The sequence below is a fragment of the Camelus ferus genome, chromosome 3, assembly GCF_009834535.1.
Source record: "Camelus ferus isolate YT-003-E chromosome 3, BCGSAC_Cfer_1.0, whole genome shotgun sequence".
Lineage (NCBI taxonomy): Eukaryota > Metazoa > Chordata > Mammalia > Artiodactyla > Camelidae > Camelus > Camelus ferus.
The window spans coordinates 34518080-34541957 of NC_045698.1; the positions used below are offsets into that span (position 1 = coordinate 34518080).

The 23878-nt window shown below is 35.7% G+C and overlaps 1 protein-coding gene and 1 long non-coding RNA gene across 3 annotated transcripts in view; one reads left to right on the forward strand and one right to left on the reverse strand.

Moving 5' to 3' along the window:
* Positions 1–23878, forward strand: part of NDUFS4 (NADH:ubiquinone oxidoreductase subunit S4) — a 98334-nt gene that overhangs the window by 73905 nt on the left and 551 nt on the right. Inside the window, exons 4-5 of one of the 2 annotated variants that reach the window (XM_032472078.1) lie at positions 6315–6388; positions 9498–9528. In XM_032472078.1, coding sequence (XP_032327969.1) covers positions 6315–6388; positions 9498–9526 — 103 coding nt within the window. In that variant the 3' untranslated portion in view covers positions 9527–9528. The remainder of the gene's footprint in view (positions 1–6314; positions 6389–9497; positions 9529–23878) is intronic. The other variant, XM_006185921.3, reaches the window with a different exon arrangement.
* LOC116661001 overlaps positions 17096–23878 on the reverse strand; it is a 118669-nt gene continuing 111886 nt past the window's right edge. The window contains exons 3-4 of the long non-coding RNA XR_004316746.1: positions 17877–18022; positions 17096–17182 (exon numbers count right to left, since the gene is read on the reverse strand). This is a non-coding gene — a long non-coding RNA (uncharacterized LOC116661001). The remainder of the gene's footprint in view (positions 17183–17876; positions 18023–23878) is intronic.

Here is a 23878-nt window from a genome sequence, read left to right on the forward strand (position 1 = left end):
AGCGAATACTTCCAAACTCACATAAAGCCACCACCACCCTGATATTAAAACTAGAAAAATACGCTACCAAAAAAGAAAACTATAACCCAATATCATTGATGAACATAGATGCTAAACTCCTCAGCAAAATATTAGCAAACAGAATCCAACAACACATAAAAAAGAGCATACTCTATGACCAAGTTAGATTCATCCCAGCACACCAGGATGGTTTTATGTACATAAACCAATCAATGGGATACACCACATCCACCCAAAAAAAGGACAAAAATCACACAGTCATTTCAAAGATGCAGAAAAAGCATTTGATAAAATTCAACACCCATTTATGATAAACACTCTTACCAAAGTGGGTATAGAGGGAACATCTCAACTTAATAAAAGCTATTTATGACAAACCCACAGCCAACATAATTTTCAATGGTGAAAAGTTGAAAGCCTTCCCACTAAAATCTGGAACAAGACAAGACTGCCCACTCTTACCACTTCTATTCAACATAGTCTTGAAAGTCCTAGACATAGCAATCAGACAAGAAAAAGAAATAAAAGGGATCCATATTGGAAGAGGAGAGGTAAAAATGTCACTATATGTGGATGACGTGATTTTATATATAGATACTATATATAGAAAACCCTAAGAATTACCAGAGCTGGTAAAAGAATTAGGCAAGGTGGCAGGATACAACATTAATGCACAGAAATCAGTTGCATTTCTTTACATTAATAATGAAATATCAGAAAAGGAAAGTAAAGAAACAATCCCTTTTAAAATTGCATCCAAAACAATAAAATACTTAGGAATAAATCTGACGAAGGAAGTGAAAGACTTATATATAGAGAACTACAAAACATTGATTAAAGAAATTAAAGATGATTTAAAGAAATGGAAAGACATCCCATGCTCTTGAATTGAAAGAATTAATATTGTTAAAATGGCCACACTACCCAAAGCAGTCTACGGATTTAATGTGATCCCTATCAAATTACCTAGGACATTTTTCACAGAACTAGAACAAATAATCTTAAAATCTATATGGAACCAAAAAAGAGCCAGAATTTCCAAAGCAATCCTGAGGAAAAAGAACAGAGCTGGATGTACATTTATATGATGGAATACTACTCCGCCATAAAAAAGAATAAAATAATGCCATTTGCAGCAATGTTGATGGAGCTGAAGATCATCATTCTAGGTGAAGTAAGCCTGATGGAGAAAGAAAAATACCATATGATATAACTCATATGTGGAATCTTAAAAAAAAAAAAAAAGACACAAATGAACTTATTTACACAACAGAAGCAGACTCACAGAGATAGAAAACAAACTTATGGTTACAGGGGAGGGGAGTAAGGGGGTGAGGAAGGATAAATTGGGAGATCAAGATTTGCAGATACTAACTACTGTATATAAAATAAACAGGTTTCTACTGTATAGTATAGGGAGTGATATTCAATATCTTGTAGTAACCTATAATGAAAGAGTATGAAAAGCAGTATATGTATATGTATGACTGAAATGCTGTGCACCAGAAATATGCTGACACAGCATTTTAAACTGACTATACCTCCATTTTTAAAAATAAAACAATTTAATTTAAAGAAAGGAGTAACTGTCTATACCTAATGGTTGAAATGTTATGATTACTCTTTTTTTAAGTCACATGAGATTTTAATATGTTTATCTATATACAAGATTCATCCTACGCACTATTTATTAACTGCATTTGGTAGTTTTCAGTTGGAGTTATTATGCATAATTCTAAAATGAAAATTCTTACACATATATTTTGGTGAATGTATGACTTCTTACTAATATGCTGATTGGCCCCTGAAACATTAGTTATCAGTTAATGATCAAACCAGTTTGTATTTAGAAGTATTAATAATCTATTAACTCCCTATCTCTTATGCTTATCTAGTTAATCCCAGTGGTATTGTGACGAATTTTGTTCTAGCAGACAGTTAAATTACTGATAGAAAACCTTGAATTTATGGAGGATATATTTTATGCTTTATTGGAGTAGGTCTGTTGCAGTTTTACTCCTCCTAGTTCTGAAACATAATGTTGAAAAATAAAAAGCATGACCTTCCTGAGGTTTGGATGGAAAGCTCAAGGTGTTTACTAAGTCCTTCTAACTCTGTGGAACTCCAAACTCAGTCTCCTGTGTAGCAAGCAGGTGGAATCTCTGCTCGGTTCTCTTAGCCTTCTCAGCTATTGTTTTAGAGCCTTGTAGATTCTTGTGTAGTTCAAAAGTTCTCTGCTCCATGAATTCCTCCTTTTCACATTTTTTTGCCCCTAAATTTCCAGCTTCTCTGGGAATCCTAAAGTCCTTCTTCAAACTTCTTGTGCTGATAAGACTACGGCTTTCTGCTTGAGTTCTTGATGCTCCTAGCTGTCTAAACTGGAGAGTACCTTTAGAGGAAAAGCTGTGTAAACTTGGATCTAATCCACTATGGTTCCCTTTCTTTCAAAGATTTTACGGGGGACAGTGAGTTTGGAAGTTGAACTTTAGGAAGATTAATCTGGCATATCGGGATCTTATGGGCATCCCAGAATAGTAACCATTTTGTATGACCAGAACTTCAGCAGCAACAATTTGTGGATCTTCACTTCAGTGAGAGCTGTTTCCCAAGTATTCTCTGCTGGGTATATGTCTTATTTTACACTATCCAAATTACTTCCTGAGCCTTTTTTCCTATATTTTTTACTTCCACATCTCTTACGATGCTTCACAGAATGCTATACTTACCTTAAATATTCATAGTAAACATTTGTAGCAAACAGTGTTCTACCTTTTTAAAAACATATTAATAAAAGTGACATTTCTGAACTTATGGTTATTTTGTAGAGTCTATGTAGATTTGTAAATATTACCACTATCCTAGTTTGAAGAACACAGTTGTCAGATCTTAGAGCTTCATTTTTTAACTGGCCAAATGCTGAAAAGAGTATTGTCAACATGATATATTCTGAAGAGTATTCTCCATAATGATGAACGTTCATTAAGAAGAATGAGTGTTGTCGCCATCTATTTGGGGTGGGGGGCAGTAATGATAGTAGTAATAATTGCACTCTCATCAGCAATTTTCTTGATATTGAATTTTTTAAATTGAGGTATAGTACAGTATTAGTTTCAGGTGTACAACATAGTTACTCAAAAATTGTATATATTATACTCCATTTATAGTTATTATAAAATATTGGCTACATTCCCTGAACTATACAATATATCCTTATAGCTTATTTATTTTGTACATAGTAGTTTGTACCTCTTAATCCTCTACCCGTATCTTGTACCCTCCCCCTTTCTCTCCCTCCACTGGTAGCCACTAGTTTGTTATCTATGTGTCTGTTTTGTTATATTTATTTATTTGTTTTATTTTTTAGATTCCACATATAAGTGATAACATACAGTATTTGTCTTCCTCTGTCTAATTTATTTCATTAAGCATAATACCCTTTGGATCCATCCAAGTTGTTGCAAATGGCAACATTTCATTCTTTTTTTTACAGCTGAGTAGTATTCCATTGTATATTTATACCACATCTTTATCCATTCATTTGTTGATGGACACTTAGGTTGGTTCCATATCTTGGTTATTGTAGATAGTGCTTCTGTGAACACTGAGGTATATGTATCTTTTCACATTAGTGTTTTCATTTTTTTCTGGATATATGCCTAGGAGTGGACTTGCTAGGTCATATTGCTAATTCTGTTTTTAGGTTTTTTTGAGGAACCTTCATACTGTTTTCCATGGTGGCTGCACTAGTTTACAGTCCCACCATCAGTGCACAAAGATTTGTTCCTTTTTCTCCACATCCCCGCTAACATTTATTTGTGGTCTTTTTGATGATAGCCATTCTCATAGGTGTGAGGTGATAGCTCAACACCATTCACTGTGGTACTGATTTGCATCTCTCTAATGATTAGGGATGTTTAACATAGGGATGTTGTCCCAGAGGTCTCTTTAATTGTCTTCATTCCTCTTTGTTCTTTTTCCCTTTAGCTTCAGTAACTTTCACTACTCTTCCTTCCAGCTCACTGATCCATACCTCTGCATCATCTATAATCTCCTGTGATTCCTTCTAGTGTATTTTTTATTGCAGTTATTGTATCCTTCAGCTTTGTTTGGTTCTCCTTTATATCCTCTAACTCTTTGTTAAATGTCTCACTGTGTTCATTCTTCCGATTTCTTTGATCATCTTTACAGTCATTACTTTGAACTCTATCAGATAGACTGCATATCTTCACTCAGTTCTTCTGGGGTTTTATCTTGTTCCTTCGTTTGGAACGTCATCCTCTCGCCTCATTTGCCTAATTTTCTGTTTTTGTTTCTATATAAATAGAAGGTAGGTTGGTTATGTTTCCCAGCCTTGGAGAAATGGCCTTTTATAGGAAATGTTCTCTGCATCCCAGCACCATGCTCCTCTCTCATCACTAAAGCTATATGATCTAGGGGTTGCCCCTTACGTGGGGTGCGTGGGTCCTTCTGTTGTGGCAAGCGGACTACTGTGGGCAATTTGGTAGGCGTGGGTGGCCCCTGGTCCAGTTTTTCACCAGGCCTTACCTTGTGCAGAGGCAGCTGGCTGTGGAACCCCAGGAGGGCATGGAGCTAGTCCTGGCTTACTGGTTGGTAGAGCTGGGTTCCAGGGTCTAGTGTCAGCCTACTGGTGGGTGGGTTTGTTTTCTGACATGGCTAGCTGTGGGTTCTGTGGTGTCACAACACTAGTGCTGGCACCCTGGTGCAGGGAGCTGGACCCCATGTCAGCTGGCTTAGTAGTCCAAGGTGTTTCAGTGCTGATGTCAGCCTGCTGGTATGTTTGCTTGGTCCTGATAAGGCAGATTGTGGAGCTGCAGTGGTCCTGGGGTTGGTGACCACTTGCTGGTGGGCAGAGTCTGGGCCCAGGATCTGGGGGCTAATGTCCTCCCACTGGTGCATGAAGCCGAGTCCTGTGGTTTTTTGCTGGCTCACTGGTAGGTGGAGCTGGGTCCCAGGACCTCTCGCTGCAGGACCCTGAGGGTCCTTGAGCTGGTTTTGGCTCGCCTGTAGGTGGTTCCAGACACTAGGACAGCTGACTGAGGGGCCCGTGGCATCCCAGGGCTGGTGCTAGCCTGTTGGTGGGTGGGCTGGGTTTTGTATGCCAAGCTTAGGGTCGGCAGTGGTCCTGGGGCCTCTGACTACAGGGCCTTCTGGTGGACAGGGCCATGTCCCGGGTAGCTATGGGCTCAGGAGGTCTTAAGGTAGCCTGCTTCCTAGTGTGTGGGGCTGTTCCCACCTTGCTAACTGCCTGGCCTGAGGCACCACAGTATTGGTGCCTACAGGTTGGTGGGCTGGGCCAGGTTCTAGTACTAATAAGCTAGACAGGATTCCAAAAATGGCACTTGTCAGTAACACTGTCCTTGTAGTAGAATGAGCTCCCCCAAACGGCTGCTGCCAAAAGTCTTCTAAGTCCCCAGGGTGAGCTGCAGTTGCCTCCTGCCTCTCCAGGAGACTCTGGAAGATCAGCAAAAGGATCTGACCCAGTCTCCCTTGAAATTACCGCTCTTCCCTGGATCCCAGAGTGTGTGAGATTTTGTGTGAACCTTTTAAGAGGTAGTCTCTATTTCCCACAGCCCTGTTGGCCTTCAAAGCCAAATGTTCTGGGGGCTTGTCTTCCCAGTGCAGAACCTCCAGGCTTGAGAGCCTCATGTGGGGCTCAGACTCCTTGCTCCTTGGGGAGAAACTGCATTGTAATTATCCTCCTGTTTGTGAGTCTCCCCCTCCTACTAGTCTCACTTTGGTTCCTTCTTTATATCTTTAGTTAGAGATGGTCTTTTCTGCTAGATTCTGGGTTTTCTCAATAGTTGCTCTGTAAATAGTTGTAATTTTGGTGTGTCTATGAGAGGAGGTGAGTTCAGGGTCTTCCTAGTTCACCATCTTGGCCCAGCTCCTTCTAATTTTGGTACTGAATTTATAAGGTTAGTTTGAAATTCCTCTTGGGTTTTTTTTTTCCCTACTCTAATTTTTCTTTCTTTTTTCTCTTAAGTTGAATAAATGATTCTAGAGACTAAACATTGCTGAATGTTTTTGCAATTACAGATTTTTAATTTGACAATACATGTTAAAAAAACTCCCAGATTTAACACAGAAAAACATATTCAGACAGTTAAGTTTTAAAGGAATTATTTAAAATAAGTAATTTCATCAGTAGTGTACTTATTTGATAGTATAGTGATGGTTTGTTTTCTAAACATTTTACTTTATTTTAAATATTGATTTGTGTTTCCAGCAAAAGCTTAATGTTAAATTCTGAAAAAAAAAATTATTTCTTACAGGGCTGATCCCTTGTCCAACATGGTTCTAACTTTCAGTACTAAAGAAGATGCAGTTGCCTTTGCAGAAAAAAATGGTAAGTTTGGTCTGTTTTTATTTTCCTTTGACAAATGATAAAATCAAGATATGATTTTATGTTCTTAACCTTAATCACATTCTGTCTCCCTGACTGTCATTAAGTTGAACGAAGTCTTTCAGTGTATCTAATCTAGTGGTTTTTAGATTTTATTTTTTTACAGCATCAGAATACACCCTCTCCCCCCTAAAAAAATCTAAGAGGACATGCACATATAACATGTAAAAGTCAAACTGCTCTAAATTTGAAGTAGAGGCAGGGAATAAAACTACTTGTCTAACTCCTACCTTGTTTACGACTCCCTCTGCAGAATCACTAACATTTGGTTTTTAAACTGTAATTAAACATTTCATAAGGCAACCCATTCCAGTTTTGACATCTCTGTTTATTATTTTCTTACTTTCAGCCAAAATCTCATGTCTGTTACTCCACCTAATAGCTTTTCAGTTATTTGAAAATAGTTATGATCATATTCCCTCTAAAATTTCATGTGAGCCCTAAGTCTACATTTGCCACCTTTATAGACATGATGCATCTAGTACCAAGCATAATCTCACCTCTACAATGATATTAATACAGCTTAAGAGTATATTAACTTTTGAGGTAGCCACCTAAAACTGTTCGCCTGTATTGGTCTTGCTATCAACAAAAGTGCAAAATGTCTTTTTTTCCTCATTTTCTGCTGTTCAGTAGTGAATGGAGGCAGTGTGAATTCTAATTCTTATTATGCCACTTGAAGCTACGTTATTCTGGATTAATTTCATCGTGGACTTAATGTTTCTTCATTGTTGAAATAATGGTCCTTATCTCAAGGTGTACTTAGTCCAGAACCTGATACATAATAGATACTTGGTAACTATTAGTTCTGACCCTTACCTCCCTCTACCTATTATTTCTGCTGTTTCTCTCTTGGATTTAAATGCACTACTGTGCATTTATTTGTACCTGCTGCATTTTGTTGTTCTCTTTGGTCCAATTATTTGAATAAGATAATGCCCATTTAAGTACATTATTCCTATAAGGCAGTGATAAATAAGTGTTAAAGATTATTAGTGTTATCTAACATATTTGACACATAAATGTGAAAGCACTATAAATATTGTCTGAAATATTTTCATCCCAAATTAGTATTATATAGCTTGTGATTAAGGCTGAAGCCAAACTGCCTGGGTCTGAATCCATAGCAGATCTCTATTTGTATGACTTTGTACAGGAAGGAATGGAAGGATTGAGTTAATAAAAGTAAAGTGCTTAGAATATAGTTAAGTATATAATAGTATATCATCAGTTTATTTTATTAGTAGTAGACTTTTTTTTTTTTTCCTTTTCAAATGGATGTACTAGGAATTGAACCAGGTACCTCGTGCATGCTCAGCGTGTACTCTACCAACTGAGCTATACTCTGAGCCCCAGTGGTAGACTTCTAAAATTTAAAAAAAAAAGAAAAGAAAAGAAAAAGATTTCATAAGTGCGTTTCCTTGTGGACACTTTTTTGGCAGTTTCCAAATTTTTGAATTACATAATTGTTCTCAAAGTAGTCATAGTCTTTAAAATATTATTTTAATTTCACATTTACATTGCTCTTTTACAAATTATAATATAGCTTATCAACAATAGTTCTGTTAATGTTTTTCATTTTGCAGCCTGCCATATTTCATGTCTGACACCTCGAAAATGTCTGTAGCGTGAGTTTAATAACAGGAAGTCTAATTAAACTGTTAAATAGCTGGCTAGTCTCTGAGTGGGCACAAGGACTGCATGATTATAGTTGACATGTGAATTGCAGGTGTGAACTAATCACTGCCACTGTTGAAATCAAGTGTTCCTCCAGTCTGATTTCTGTCTCCCGAGGAAACGAGAATTGAGGCACATTATCAAAGTCAATAGACTGTGTAACTTGAAAAAGATTAGTAGATGGTACCTTGTAAAACTGTAGACTAACAGTGGATCAGGAATCTTAACCTACAAGCTAACAGAAATTATATTGACCTTAGTCACTGCTTTGTTTCTAGCACTTAGCATAAAACCTATGTAATGGACACTTGCTATCTGGTGAAATCATGGATTTTCTAAAATATTCTCCTCTACTCAAGAATTTGAAGCCACTCTTCTTCCCCGAGAAAATCCTCAATGATTATTCCACCCTTGAATTCGATATAGTACTTGGGATGTCTCATTTATTTAACATTTTGCAATATATGTCTTTACATAGGTAAGTCCTATTTCCATAGCTATTGTGGTGGCAAGTCTAAATGAACAACATTAAAGTGGTACAGAATCATGGGGTGGAGGGTCTTTTCCAAATTGCCTAGCATCCCCTCCATTCTTTCCTCTTGGGTAAGTACATAGTGGTGGAGGGGCATACAAATGGATGCTCCCCTCCCCTCCAAACCAAACATTTTGTTTTGAGCTAGTGCTATTTAAGGTTGTGTGAACCAATGTTCTGGTAAGTTAAGGCATTAAAAAGAAATGATTCAGAAGCACTAATATGTAAAGACTGTTGGATTAAGAGGCTGGTAACTAGGATTCTTATTCTATAATTGTCTACCCAACAGGAGAGCTTGAGCAAGTTGTATTTCACTATACCTTTGACTTTGATAAATATTATTTCTTCATCTTTGAAAGGAGAAGTTGGATTGGGTAACGCTCAAAAACTATAGATTTAGGGATGTCAAGCCCATGGACCAGCTCATCTATATCTTTATTTCTGTACTGTCTAGCCCAGTGCCTTATGCAGCGTATGTGTTAGATGGAAAAATGTTTTTGTTACTATAGATAATTCTGTGTTGATAGTAAAATCTGGCAATTCATTTATGAGCATTAAATGTTTACCTTGCAGTAGTATCTAGAAATAGGAGGTTAGGGTACAACTACCACACAAAAAGATAATTTGTGCACTTGGACTGCTCTGAAAATGAATAACCTACCTTTCATCTCCTTAGTTTTCTCATTTCCTTTACTTTTAAATGGTTTAAAAGAAAAAGTTATGACCATCATCTCCCTTGACATAAAAGACTGCCCTGTAGAGTATCATTACAATGAAGAACAAGATTTCCAGAACGAGTTGCTTTCTAGAAAACACTTTTAATGCTTTATAATTCTCTTTCAGACTCAGGTAATGGATATCATCATTGCTAAAGGTAACATTCATAAACACTTAAATCATGAGCTAGTCACTATGCTAAGTGCTTTTCATTCTTAAATTCGCACTACAGCTCTATGAAGCAGGAACAGTTATTCCCATTTTATAGTCCAAGGAGACTGATGTTTAAGAGACATTAAGTAGCATTATCAAGGCCATATACCTGTGAGTGAGTGAGCAAGTTTTAACAGTTATATTCATTCATATATTGTCTATGACTTTTCAGCTCTAACAGTAGAATTAAATAGTTGTAATAGAGACCATGTGACCCCTGTTTTCTGTTTGGCTGTTTACTGACCCCTGGTCTAAACAGTTATATGTATTACCTGAATACTGAGACCCTTTCTTCTCTGACATTTTTATAAATCCAAAATACTCTATTCAAACACCTTGAAAGGCCTAAGTTTAATAGATATGCTCCTTAACTGATAGGTTAGTACTTTAGTGACAATTCAAGTTCATCACAATATAAGCAATAACTTCACTATGCCTCAACTCTCCTTTCTGCCCTTATCCCCAAACCTGCTATCTACTTTCTTCCATCTACAACCTTCCTCATGCTGTTCCCTTTCTCATCTTTATCCCTGCCTGTGAACTTCAACCTAGTCTTCAAAATACATTTTAAATGTTAATCTTCTTCCTGATTCCTTTTTCCCACCCCCAAATGAATGTGCTCTCTCTTCCCTTAAACTTCCAGACTGATTGATTTGTTCCTTTCTTACAACTCGTATAGTATGGTATTGTGTTTTACTTTTTTTGTATCACATTCATTCATACACTGTTGAGCACCCTGCGACATGCCAGCACAGGTGGCTAGGTTCTGGAGATCATTAGTTAAATAAGGCATAGTCTTCTTACTCAAACTGTAATATTTTACCCTGCCTACTGAATTATAAGCACCTACCAGGGAAAACACACTCAGTATCATTTATCTTCCTTTTTTAATGTGCTCAATAAATATCAGTGAATTTGAACAGTACATTTAGTGATGTTAGAAATTATTCTCCAGATCATGTTTTAAACTTTTCCCTAAATCAGTTTAATTTGGCTACTTGGTCTATCTTTTAGAATAACTGTTAATTTCCTCTAAGTAGAAATCTGGAAAAAAAATTATAGTAGAATGATTAGCACAATTAGCAATTTCTTATATTTGAGTATTTACAAAATACAACCAATAAATTTTGTCAAGTTAATTAGTTTTGCTTATCCTGAGTTTATTAATACTTAGAAACTTGAAGTATATTCCAGTGTACTTAAGATGATCATTTTATAATTTGAGTTATGTGAAAGCTATATGTTATTTGTTCTAAACTTTTTCTTTTTAAAGGATACCGAGACCTAGAGAAGTTAATAAAACAAGACTAATATCAATCATATAGCTCCTAACTGATACGGCCCAAGTTTCTAGTTTCCAAGTCCAGTGTTTTCTCCGTATTATGCTGCTGGTAGATCTTAAAAATTAATATAGAGAAGCATGTGGCCATATAGCACTTGAAGTGTGTCTAGTTTGAACTGAGGTGTGCTGTTAAGTATAAAATATACATTGGATTGCAAAGACTTAGTATAAAAAAGCATTAAATATCTCTAATAATTTTATATTGATTACATATTAAAATGAAAATATTTCATATATATGTTGGGCTAGGAAAATAATGATTTAAGTTTTACCTGTTTCTTTTTAGTCATTTTTAAAAATGTCTTAGATAATTTAAAATTCTGTGTATGATTCACATTGTTTCTATTGGACAGAACTGATCTAGAGTACTTCAAGCTATATAAGATTATATATGTATTCTAAATATTTCATTTATATTCTATGGTGAACATAAGAAATAGGAAGGCTTTATCTCTATCTTTGAAAAGTTCACATTTTATTACTTAAGAAATGCTGTTCTGTTCTCCAGTGTGAATCAAGGATATAACAATGAAATTAAATAGCTAAAAGAGACCTATATTATATCATAAAACCCTTGTTAATCACCTATTTTCAATTTCCTAATCAAATAAGGTATTGTGTCGGTCCATCTTTTTACATAAGAATGCCCTCATTTCTGAGACTAAAAAGTTTGTTTCCTGCTATTGCTGATTGCTCCAACTACCCTTCTGCTTCTGTCTTTTCTGCCTGGGTCTCCCTTCTCACCTTACCTCACTTCCTGTGGAAGCTGGTTCTATGAACTGGGGAGTGGGATAGAAGAAAAGACTGAATGCTCTCCCATGGCTTCTTCCCCACCCCCCACCCCACTCCCCACCTCTTCTCCCTCCCCCAACAGATACAAAGTAAAGAAACTATAAATACCCCTGTGTCTTTTGGTTATAACCCCAGAGCCTCATCCCAAAGGTCTACCTTTGAGCTCCTCAGCGTATACTCCAGAGGACCTCTTCAAAGATCCTCTTTCTTTTACAAAGAAAGGTTATCTGAGGTTTCCTCTGAAATGTAGATGAACCTTATTTTAGTTGTTTGTGTATGAAGAGACCCACCTTTCTCACCATGTGGCTTTTGTCTTTCCTTGTTTCATGTTGGGGTGGAAGAGTGGGGGAGGAGAAAGAAGCTGCATGCTCAAGGGGAGGTGGAAGCTATGGAAAATTTCCCTAAGAAGGTTAGGGTCTACCTCTATTTGCATGCTAATGAAACCAGAAATGGCTCCCCCCTACCATTTGATCTGATTTGAAACTTTGTGACTTTCCTCTGGTATGTCATTTTACCCCCTGTGTTTTTCTCATTGTTGTTAGCTGTAAAAACTCTTTGAAATTCTTAAAATAGAGGAGAGTTTCCTTCAGGAATAGGACTACAGAGCTATGAAACTGCAATAGTGGGTCTATTGGGGAGGAAAACCCACCACTGAAGTAATAGAAGGGAGAAGCAGGGAAGGAAGCAGACAGGTTGGGCCCTGAATTCAGGAAAATAGAGATAATTAGAGTCGCAGCCCAGAATTTAGAATTCTTCCAGAAGTGGACACCATCAGCAAGGTCTGTATTTCCACCTAACTTAAACCTTCTAATGGGGGTCTTAACCTCACATCTTTAGATGTATTAAAAGACAACTTTCAAAACAAAGGTAAGTATAGATTTAAAATGCTGGTTAAAGGATTTATTTTACTCTGTAGGGGAGCAGAATTTGCCACCCCAAAATATATTTCTTTGGCATATTGATTATTTTAAGCTGATTATTTTCCAAGAAACAGCAGACATGGGAAAAACTCTGAAAACTAAGCAGAAGCCTACCCTTTTGTAAGAAACATTCACATTTGTAAGGAAAATCTCCACTTGTAATGCTGTTTCCCTGGTTGTACCCAGAAGAGGGGGATGGCCTTATCTCCAGAAACTCTTATCAATGGAGAAGGCAGTGACTTAAATCTGCATAACAACCTTACCCTTGTTTACTATTCTTTTCCTGGTAACCTCACAGAACAGACTCTTCAGCCCTCAACATCCCCTTTTGTCTTTAGCTGAGGATGGTTTGTAAGGTGAGGGCTTCAGCAATTTTGGTGAATTACTCCGTTCTCCTGGGTCTCTCTCATGCATATATGTTATTAAACTTTTGTTTGATTTTCTGCTGTTCATTTCTCTCATGTCAGTTTCTTAGTCCTTCAATACTATCTCCAGTTAAAGACGAGATACTGTGGGCAGGGAGTTATGGAAGGTTATCAGGCAAAGTATCATAAACAAAGGTACGGTTGTAATGTAGATTTAGGTTCATTGATTAGTTTCTAGAGTTTTAGTCATCCCTCCTCTTCTGCTACAGGGAGGGAGACACCCTTACAAATGGAAATTTCCCTTATAAAATGTAAATGTCCCTCACAAAAGGGCAACTTCTGTTTTCAAAGGTTTTCCTTTGTTTACTGTTTCTTAAAAAATAGCCAGCTCAAGATAATCCTTATTGCCAAAGAGGCACGTGTTGAGGTGGCATATTCTGCGGCTCTTTACCACATAAACTTTCTTAAGTTTGCTGAAAATTTCACAAGGAATCTCAAATTGGATTTTTCAAAGCCTCTAGGAAGTCAATCCAGTAACTTGCCACCAGATTTCTCCTATGATACCTCTTAAATCGGGCAAATTATTTCCTTCTCAAAGACCCAAAATATTCTAAGGTCCTCAAAATATCCTGAGGTTCCTTACTATGTTAGAGAACTTTGTAAGCCCTCGTGCCAGACCACTTTCCATGGAAGAACTTTGGAAGCATTGGCTCCATAAAGTGAACTTTAATTCCTTAGAAATGTTTGGTCATACCTGAATAAATGAGCATCATCCTCAGCATGCCATTCCAGATAAGGTTTTGGTTACTTAACCATTGTTTCCAATTATGTTCTAATAAAAAGGAAGACATAGTGTTATTGAACATATACATGTTGATTGAACATAACATGTACATATATGTATTGCCATGAAAATCAGAATATTCAACCAGAGTTCTTGAATTCTGTAGAGATCATGTAGGGAGAATAAGATATCATTTACAAATGATACAAGTTTTAGTTGACAAACTCTGTTAAATTGTAATGAGTTACAGCTACCTCAGGAGGAAAGGGAAAGAACTTACACATCCAGGAAATAGAACATTAAAAACAGTATCAAAAATATTCCAAAAAAAAGCTAGAATTACCTCATCAATTTATTCAGTCCTATATAACTAATTTTTGTTTCACTGGATCATAAATGTATCTGCTTCTTAAGCAGAGTCCTAGAAATTGTCTTCAGTCCACTGATACGGTTTTATAATTGTTTAAGTGATGCCATCAGAAGCCTGTACCCAAAAGTACCTAAAATAGTCCTTCTCCACAGGGCTGAGACGGTCTCTTTTTTGTTGAAGACAAAGCTCTCTGCCTGTAGCTGTTTGCAAGAATTCTTAGGGAAGTAGTAGAGTAAAATTAAAAACCTATCCATAAATGATAAAAGACTTAAAATGGATGTAGTTAGCATTTACTGATGAATTTCAAAAGTGGAATGTATGATAGATCATAACAAGGATAATACAACTTAAAGGCATTCCAAAAAATGTTATAGACAAAACAACTGTACACAGTTAAGCCTGTTTTCAAAGAAAACAGTGAATATTCATCTAGTTTATAAAAACAGATGAATATAATCTTTACAGAGAAAAATCTTCATGTGACAGAATAATCCTGAGCCATAATATACTATGAATATACTGAACATATAAGAATATACCAAAAATATATCAAGTAAAAAGATTCCGTAAGTCTAGGGCAGGTCCTGAACATCTGTACATTAATAAAACTTCATAGATATGTGATATGGGTTCCCAGTTGACATATAGAAGAGCCAAACTAAAGAAGTAAAGATGCAAACAACTAAGTTAAGATTTTAAAAAGTAACTGAAATTGTGACTGATAACTTATACTGCTTTCTGTAACAGGCAAGGCAGCACCAGGACTCAGGTAACTAAAACCTATCAAGGACAGTGAGGGCATTGACACACCCCTATAGTTAGCATATAGCAACAATTTGTGAAATACTTACACTAATAACATTTTATCCATATATAGATTTAACCTCAGGATGGTTAAGCATCTCTTCTGACATGACAACTCTTCCCATGTAGCTCATCATTAGTAACAGATCAAATAAAACTAATTATTTTTAGCACTTCTCTTTTTACAGAGTTGAAAGACTGCATCTTTGAGGTTCCCCAGAGAGCCTGTGGAAAATCAGAGATGATTTTAGGTGCAAAGACATTCTGAATATTTTATTTTACATTTAAAATTTGACTTGGGGGAGGCAAAACCCAAAAATTTTCAATAGATTTGAACATTTAGGAAAGAATAGGATCATGGATGCCTGAGAGACTTTTTGGCTGCTCATTTTAAAGTGACAGTAAAGCTCATAAACGCAGAAGTTAACATAACGGTATAGAACATGAGCTCTTACATAAGTCATCAAGTACTTAAAATTAGCATAAAGGAGATAAAGTTATTCTGCTAAGCCACAGAATCTTTGCAGTCTAGGCAGATTAGACAAAAAGAATTACGGTTTATATTATTGGTGAAGGCAATATATTGTAGGTGAAGGTGAAATAATGAAACAAGCCCATCAAAATTGAGCAAACCTTGCTAAGATTTTAACACACTTTGTAGATTTTCAGACTTATTTTTCAGATATACTGTATCTAAGGCAAATAAAATTTCCTTTTTGCAAATCTTACATAACTTTCCTTACCCATTCAGATTTTGTCTTCACCATTCTTTCTCATTCTGAAACAGTTGTTTTACTTTAGGACCGAACTGTTCTCTTTCCCCTTAGTAAACAAGAACACATCTCATTACCTTGCATACAGAGTTATACCTCTCTGCCACCATTGCTACCAGTAGAGTTTCGTTTATATATACACTAAGTATTTCTTTGACCAAAGTTACTTTGATTTCATAGAAGAAACAGAGATCAATTGAAAACTGTTACACGTAAGCATTTTATAGACTAGCAAAGCTCATAAATACACATAACACAACTTTCCACAACTGTGTGCATTCTTTATAGTCCAACTTCTCCAAGTGGCAAAAATGAACATGTCCATTAACAAGCCCAAAGATAAAGCCTCACTACAGCATATAAAAATAAGAAGCAAAAGTATATAAATTTTTTTTAGTAATTAATGGCTCAGTATTTTATTGCAGAAATGATCTTGGTATCTAATATTCATTAATATTTAAGGTTTTATGTTAACTCAGGTTCTTGGAAATCCATTTTCAAGGTGACATCCCACAAAACATTAATTACTGTGAAATAAAATTGTCAGAATAATGAATCGTTGTGGATAAACAGATTTATATTTTGCAGAATTGTAAACATTAAACAGAAGTAATGTCAGCTTATTCGATTAGAAAACTTGTATAAGTTTAGAAAGAACATACTCAAGTAGAGTAAAATTCTGTGCTTGTGTTACATTATATATAGCTGTTTCTATTAAACAAAAATTATTAAATTTGCCATTTGCCAAAAGTTTACTTATATTATCTGAACTTGAATTCTTAAGTGTTTGGTAGGTTCTGTAAGAATACTTTTTAAATCTAGCACATTGAAAATATTAGAAGTTTAATTTCCTTATTTTAGGAATATTCTACTTACATAAGCATGTATATTCTTTGTAAGCCAATCAGAACAGAACCTCTTAAAGAGATTTTTATATCTGTTAATTTCATCTGGAGGTAGAAAAACTTTACCCAAACACATAATAAGAAAAGACCTTTCTGAATTAATAGACATAAAGTCACACAAAGAATTTATAACTTCAATTCTAAAATTTCAGCCATGAGTTAATAGTAAACACAGAATTAAAATATTCACTGGTCCATACCAAAGAACTGTTCTTTTCTCAGTGAGTACAACTTCTTCATTTTTTTTTGAGATCAAATAGAAAAGATTAACAAACCAGATTTTGTGTCTTTTCTCACCCAACAGAGAATGGATTTCTAAAACCATTAGTCCATTTAAAGGAATCATTAAATGATCAGCCCATGAAATCAACTTCCCAAACAGTAGAGAACAAAATTAAAATTAGAACAATGAGAGAATCAGCAAAGTTCTTATATAAAGAAGACAAGAAAACACATGCCTGGGCTTAAAATAAGGTCTACCACTTCTGGTGAAGAAGGTTGCCTGGCTTTAGTGGTTGAACCTATTAGGCATCTCAGTAGGATCTACAAAATTAAAAAAAAAAAAATATATATATATATATATATATCCTGAAAAAGGTAAGATCATGACTTAATATGGATATAGGTGAACATGTGAAGAATTTATTTTACTCACAAAATAAGTGAGCCTGTCAAATGTTATAATCAGTTCAAAGGAAAAGATGATACGGCACAAATGTATATAGAGTAAAAGAATGTTGAGATGAATTGGTTTTTCCAAGGCCAGGGGAGTCACCAGGTAGGGCAGAATTTATATCCATGCATTGTTGATTCTCATTATTCATGGTAGTTCTATAAAGTCACCACAAACACTAAGCTAGGGAATGCTGAAATACTGCTCTAGGGAAAATAAAGAGCTAGATTCTTGTGAGCTTCTGGTCACAATACTTTGTCAGATGATCAATACATCATCTTGTTACGTGTGTTTCTGTTTAAAGACGCCTTATTTAATGTATTGAACTCAAGGCCAACAGCATTATACCTGAATGACACTTATCTAACACAGATTATCGAACACATCACAGCCTTCTTGCACTTAGGAACACTAGAAAGCACTAAACCACTACACTTGGGGATCATTTTAAACAGTGAAATTACCAATAAGAACCACAAAAATGCAAAAAATGTAGCTGTAAATAGACCACAAAAAGGATACTTGTTTACAGTGTGAGAGCTGAAACAAAAGGCAGAGCGTTACCTTGTTTGACCTCAGCTGGAGCACGTGTTGGGTGGCTCAAAGTTTTCACTGCTCTGTGCGTGTCACGAATGACCATGGAAGCATCAGTATTGATTTTGGGTTTACAAATGAATTTTAGTGAGTAGGTGAATTCACAAATACAGAATCTGCAAATAATGGAGATTATTTGTACATACAACTTTCAGAATTGCAAAATAGCTCAAAAACAATGAACTATGATTGGTATGCTGTAAACACTGCATAGTCTATATACTGAAGCACAAAATTTTTCTTCTCTGTAACTCTTCCCAATCCCCAGTCCCAGGTACTGGCCATCTTATGGCTAGGGGAACGTTCAACTTGACTGCTAAGGAGAGACAGACAGACATGAATTCCTTAGATTCTCTGTTGAAATCTGAAATAAGAGTGTTATACAAGGTGGCTTAGTGAGGTTTTAGTATATTATGGGTTACATAGGACTCTGGAAATCCCTCTGCACAGACCACACCCCAGACCAATTACATCAAAATCTCTGAGACTGATTTTTGGACATCTATCATTGTTATGTAGTTTCTTTCTCTAGAAAAATGTATTCTGAATTTCTAATACTGGATTTTCAAATGTACTTTTGGAACACAAACCAGTTTGTTTTACGGCAAATTCTGAATAATGTGGCTCCAAAACAATACTGTATAGCCACTATATTATTTGAACAGATAAAATTTAAGGGGCCGATAACTATTACATCAAATGTTCCTTTTTTTTCCCCTCTTTTCTTTTAGGTTTTGCAACTGTGGCAAGTGTAGGGTGTTACTAATCCAGTTTTTATAATTTTTGTGGAAAGATTTGCTTTGCCAATATATCCAAAATACATTTCTTCATAATATTTTCTACAGGGAGATCTAAGATAATTTTAAATTATTTTGAATCTCCTCTTCTCTTCCAAAATATTAGATACTTGGGAATTTCAAATAGAGGAACTTTTAAAATGAAATTCCTGAAAAGCTGTATTTCTTCCTCTCCCCCACTTCAATTATATTTTAAGTTGATGCTTTGCTTTCATCCAGGCATAATATGGGTACATAGCCTGGTGAGGGATCTTGAAACTTTCCAAGTACCAACATACCTCACTTTGGCCTCCCAGTCTCTGCTATTCTGATCCCATGCTTTTGTTAGCAGTGACTGCCAGTTATCAGTTTATGCCAAATTATGTGATCATTCTTGCTTTATACACAAATGGACAGTAGGAAAAATCATTAAACAGTTCACTTCCAAATAATGTCAGAGTTTGCAATTAGGTTATAGGAGGAGAAAAACCTTTAACAGAACTTGAACCAGGGTTACTAGAGGTAACATATTTCACAGGTGGTAAAAACAATGAGTGTTTCTCTTTATTTTTGCATTACTTAACTGTAAATAAAATACTTCTGTTAATAAAAATGAATGGGATTTTCATTTGTCTCACACATGAAATTTATAAGTTAATTACTGGAATCCTGTTTTGTTCAGAGGCTTTTCTGTTTTTGTTTTTTGGTAACATTTGAAAAGATTATATCAAACACTCATAGTAAAATATCTCAATCACAGTCTGGAGATCAACAAAATAAATGGACATATTTCTGAAAAGGAAATTGAGCATAGGATATTAACAGATCACATTTTAAGTTTACTGGAGCATTTGCCAGAGGTATTTCTCTGATACTAGGGCTTAAAGTACAAAACATCTTTGTGAAAGCATTCCAGTGTGTGAAACAGCAGAGGGAATCAGCTTCTGATCATTTAGGTGCTGGTGGTTGGATTTGTGGTTAATCCATGCCATATGGCTGCTCTCCTCAGTAGGAAGTGACGGCAGCCCTGGGAGCTTTACCCCATCCCTGGGGCAGCTGCCTTGGACTCAGTTGCTTTGATCATCTTCTGTTGCACAGCTGGGAGGAGCAAGGACTGGTTTTCAGTGTCCCAACAGAACAACAAATGAAACCATTGTCACAGACTACACCTTGATGTTATACAAGCATTCTTCCGAGTGCAGATGTTTTCACTTCCATTAACTCATTCAGAAACTCAAGTTTATTTAAAAAAAAATAAACTTTAAGGTTGAAAAAGAAATTCTTAGGGAAATTTAAACATTTCACAAATACGATTCCATTCTTAAATGTCTTATTTCTTGCAACTTATATTATGTTCTAAGAACAAGTTTCAGATAGGAAGTGGAAGAATAAAATTCATGTAATGTACCCATTAAGTACAAATGTTCACTGTCAGTTAAGTGCTATTCTTATAGTTGTTTTTTTAGCTAAAGCTCACCACTTGCTCCAGTAGCCTTTATATAAAAATGTATGTAAATATATAAATAAAGAGAAACACTCATCATTGTTTTTACCACCTGTTTTTTGGTATGAAGTTTTTAGTGAGACCAGTACATTTATTTGTCCAGGTGCTGTAAGGAAAACTCTGGAGGGGAATGCTTGGAAATGTCAGATTCTTAACGGTTCCAAAAAAGAGCAAATTTTCATTGTAATGTCAGTCCTACCTAGTAGAAAAGTTTGCTGAAAAATCCAAAGGGAGATTTATGTAGACTGTACCTTGAGTTTCAGCCTCTATTGTGAATTGTCATTAGACTTCCTCATACCCTTCTTTGCTTTTACTTAGAGAAACACACTTGCTTGTGTCGCTTTGGGAACAGAGTTGTTTTCCACAGAAAAACATGAGTGAAAGAAACTTTTCCTCCTATACATCCTTATGGGTGCCTGTGGTAGAGTGATAATATAGAGATGGATACTATTAGCAAATGCAGGTTTCTTCCATGTGTGTTTTTGTTTGTTTTCACAGGGTGTTTTGCCCATCCACATTCCAATCCCTATAATGATACTTCTATTTATTGTTGTTATCACCATCAACAGCAACTATGATCTGGCTCACAATTCCCAAGAGTCAGCTCACTGCTTAGTTACCAGGAGAAAACCCAAACCAGTTGTTCTTTTATGTGTACAAAACCCCAGTCTTCTCACATTGCAGTGACCCTGACAACGTTTTGAGACTCCATGGACAGAACAGATAATACAGCTATGTCTGCATTCTGATGCAGTTTAAAAAAAAATTCTTTTTCTTCCTGGTGGTTGAAAGATTAACTGTGTATATAAGAGTGATTATCAGGTATGTGCTTGTGTATAATACCAATTCCTAAATATTTCCAAGTGCTTTCTCATTTCTTCTTTAGTGCCTCTTCTGATGTCTGTATTGGGCTGGAGAGTCTGTGTTGGGAGGCAGAGCAGGGGAAGAACATAAGTTCTCTCACCCATCATTTGGCACAAAAAGATCATGGAGGTCTTGGGTAACTTACCAACAATTATTATAACCAGACATAGAATCTACACTAGAAACCACTTCCCTTTGGATGAGAACACATATAGGAGACATACAGACTTACTTTCCAGGGGATTCTTAAAAGTCTTTTCAACTCATTACAAAATAAACAGGAAAAAAAAAGTTAGAAAATCACACAGATTGAAAGAAGATGGGTGAAATAGATAAAAATTGTAATTACAGAACATTTTTAAAGAAATGCCATTTTATTATGAGGTGGTTTGGTGCACAGATTTAACATGAGTTAAGATCCAGGCTTTGTCATGTGGCTTTAGGCTGCCTGTTTAACATCCCTACGCTTTATTTTTTCCTCATAATTAAATATAAAATCAAGGTATGTATAATGCCTACCTGATAAGCCAAACAATCTCTATGAACTCAGTTTTAAAACGCAATAAAAATACATTTAAAGCACTTAGCTCAGGACCTGGAACATAGAATACCAGGCATGCTTTTGCCTTAAGTTCTTTGAACTTGTGTTCTCTTTTCCTGAAAGCTCTTTTTCCTGATATCCACATGGCTAACTGTGACCTCCTTTAGGTCTCCACTCAGATGTGATCAGAGAAGGTTTCCCTGTCTACCCTCTCTAAAATGTTTTCTCTTCAGTACTCATTAGTTTGTATTTTTAATTGTAGGTCTTACAATATTAGCACCTAATATCCTATGCATTTAGTTACAACTTCTTCTCCCCTACTAACTTGAAGCAGCTTGGGAATTTTTTGCTCGCATCTTTACCTCTGGTGCCTAAACAGTCCTTGACACGGACTGGGTAGGCAATTGATAATATTTATTAAATGCATAACAAATGCTCAGTAAATATTATTATACCTGCTTTATTGAATTTAGTATTTTTAATAATTATCAGCATCATTTGCTGATTAATGTAGGAAGTGCTTAATATTAAGATTATGCTCAGTTCACAATGTTAATCTGCTTACCAAAACCCTTTTCTATAGTTAATAACTAGCCAAAATTATACCTAACTATATTCAAACTATGATAAATTCAAAATTAATGGGTTCCAATGTGACAGAAATTTTATTTACACTAATACTTCATATGGAAGATGAGTTGCTAGGAAGTTGCAAATCAAATTTAAGGGAGAAATGATAGCTTAACAATTATCGAGTGCTTGCCATAAACCACAAGTAACAGTACATGAAGGCACAGGCTCCAGAATGAGGCTATGTTCAGATCCAGATTCTTCCCCTTCCCACCGAGTGACCTTGTGCTAGTACCAGTCTGTGCCTCAGTTTCCTCAGTTATATAAAGGAAATAATATTAATTCATATACAGGTTTTAGAAAAAGACCTTTCTCATAGAACGTAACAAATGCCAGATGTTTTCTAAGCACTTTATGTGAATTAGCTTGTTTAATCCTGACAACAGTCTATAAAGCAGGTACTATTCTTAGGCTCTTTAGTAAATTTTTTGAAATGCAAATAACACTTGTTAGTGTACCTATTTTATAAGTAGTTTAGGTGCTATTAAAGTAAGATGTAGCTTTGTGATTTTTTTTCCCCTCTTTTTCAAGGATAGGAAAGTACTCAAAACATTTTCTCTCTTAGATTCTGATGTTTCATTTGTATTTTTAAACCATTTGTTTCATTTGCTTTCCTCCTTCTCCATTTCCTTATAGCAAATGGACTTTCTTTGAAGATGGAGTTCTAGCAGTGAAATTATTCATTATTTCCCCTTTTTTGGACACTGAAATCGGCATAGTACAGTATACTTTGAAGATCTGAGTTTCACGGTCTTCACTTTTATGGCAAAATTGAATTCTAATTAAGAGGCTTGTTGAAACATAAGCTTTGTGGTAGCAAATACTCACCAAGAGGAACGAAATTCATGTCAACTCACAAGATTAAGCAGCTTACTTAATTAGACTACATTATATTCAGTTTGGATATTTTATATATGACTGCATGATTCAGCCATGAATCAAGTATTTCAAGATGAGTTATTTGAGGAAAGTTATGGGAGAGAAGAATGATAAATTACAGGGATGGAAAATGGATCATATGAAGAAAGTGAGTTACATAGATAGGTTGCTTGGACTAGGGAGTACAAGCATGACTTAATTATATTTTCAAGGAGTATGTTTACTTGGTTTTTCTCCATATCTTAGAAGAACTGAAGAATTGGACTTAAAGCAGGAGATATAGAGATAAATAAATTCAATTTTCAAAATTGTAAAACACCAAGAAGGGCTTTGGAGAGAAGGTATAAAGTCTTAGAAGAGAACAGGCAGTTTGGCTCAGTAGTGCTCAAATTTCTATGCACAGAAATCTCCTGGAATCAATTAAGTGAAGATCCCCCAGGTCCCCTCTAGAGATTCTGATCTGAGGAGCCTCTGGTCAAGACTAATAATTTGCATTGTTATCAGATTCTTCAGTGGGATTCTAACATAAATAGCCCTTGAAACAAATGTTGAAAAACTTTATGAATTTTATCAGTAGCCTGTCAAAGTCCAGGTAGCTCGACCAAGTAAGCTCATGGTCTCCTCCAGCTCTGATTTATATAGAGAGGTGGATACACGTTTTTCTGTATCACTTCAACTGAACTCCAAACTGTTATAAAGGCACCAGCTCTTAGAATACAGTGGGATGTATTATATTGTTCAATTTTCCTCACTACAATTACTAAAGAAGTCACATTCT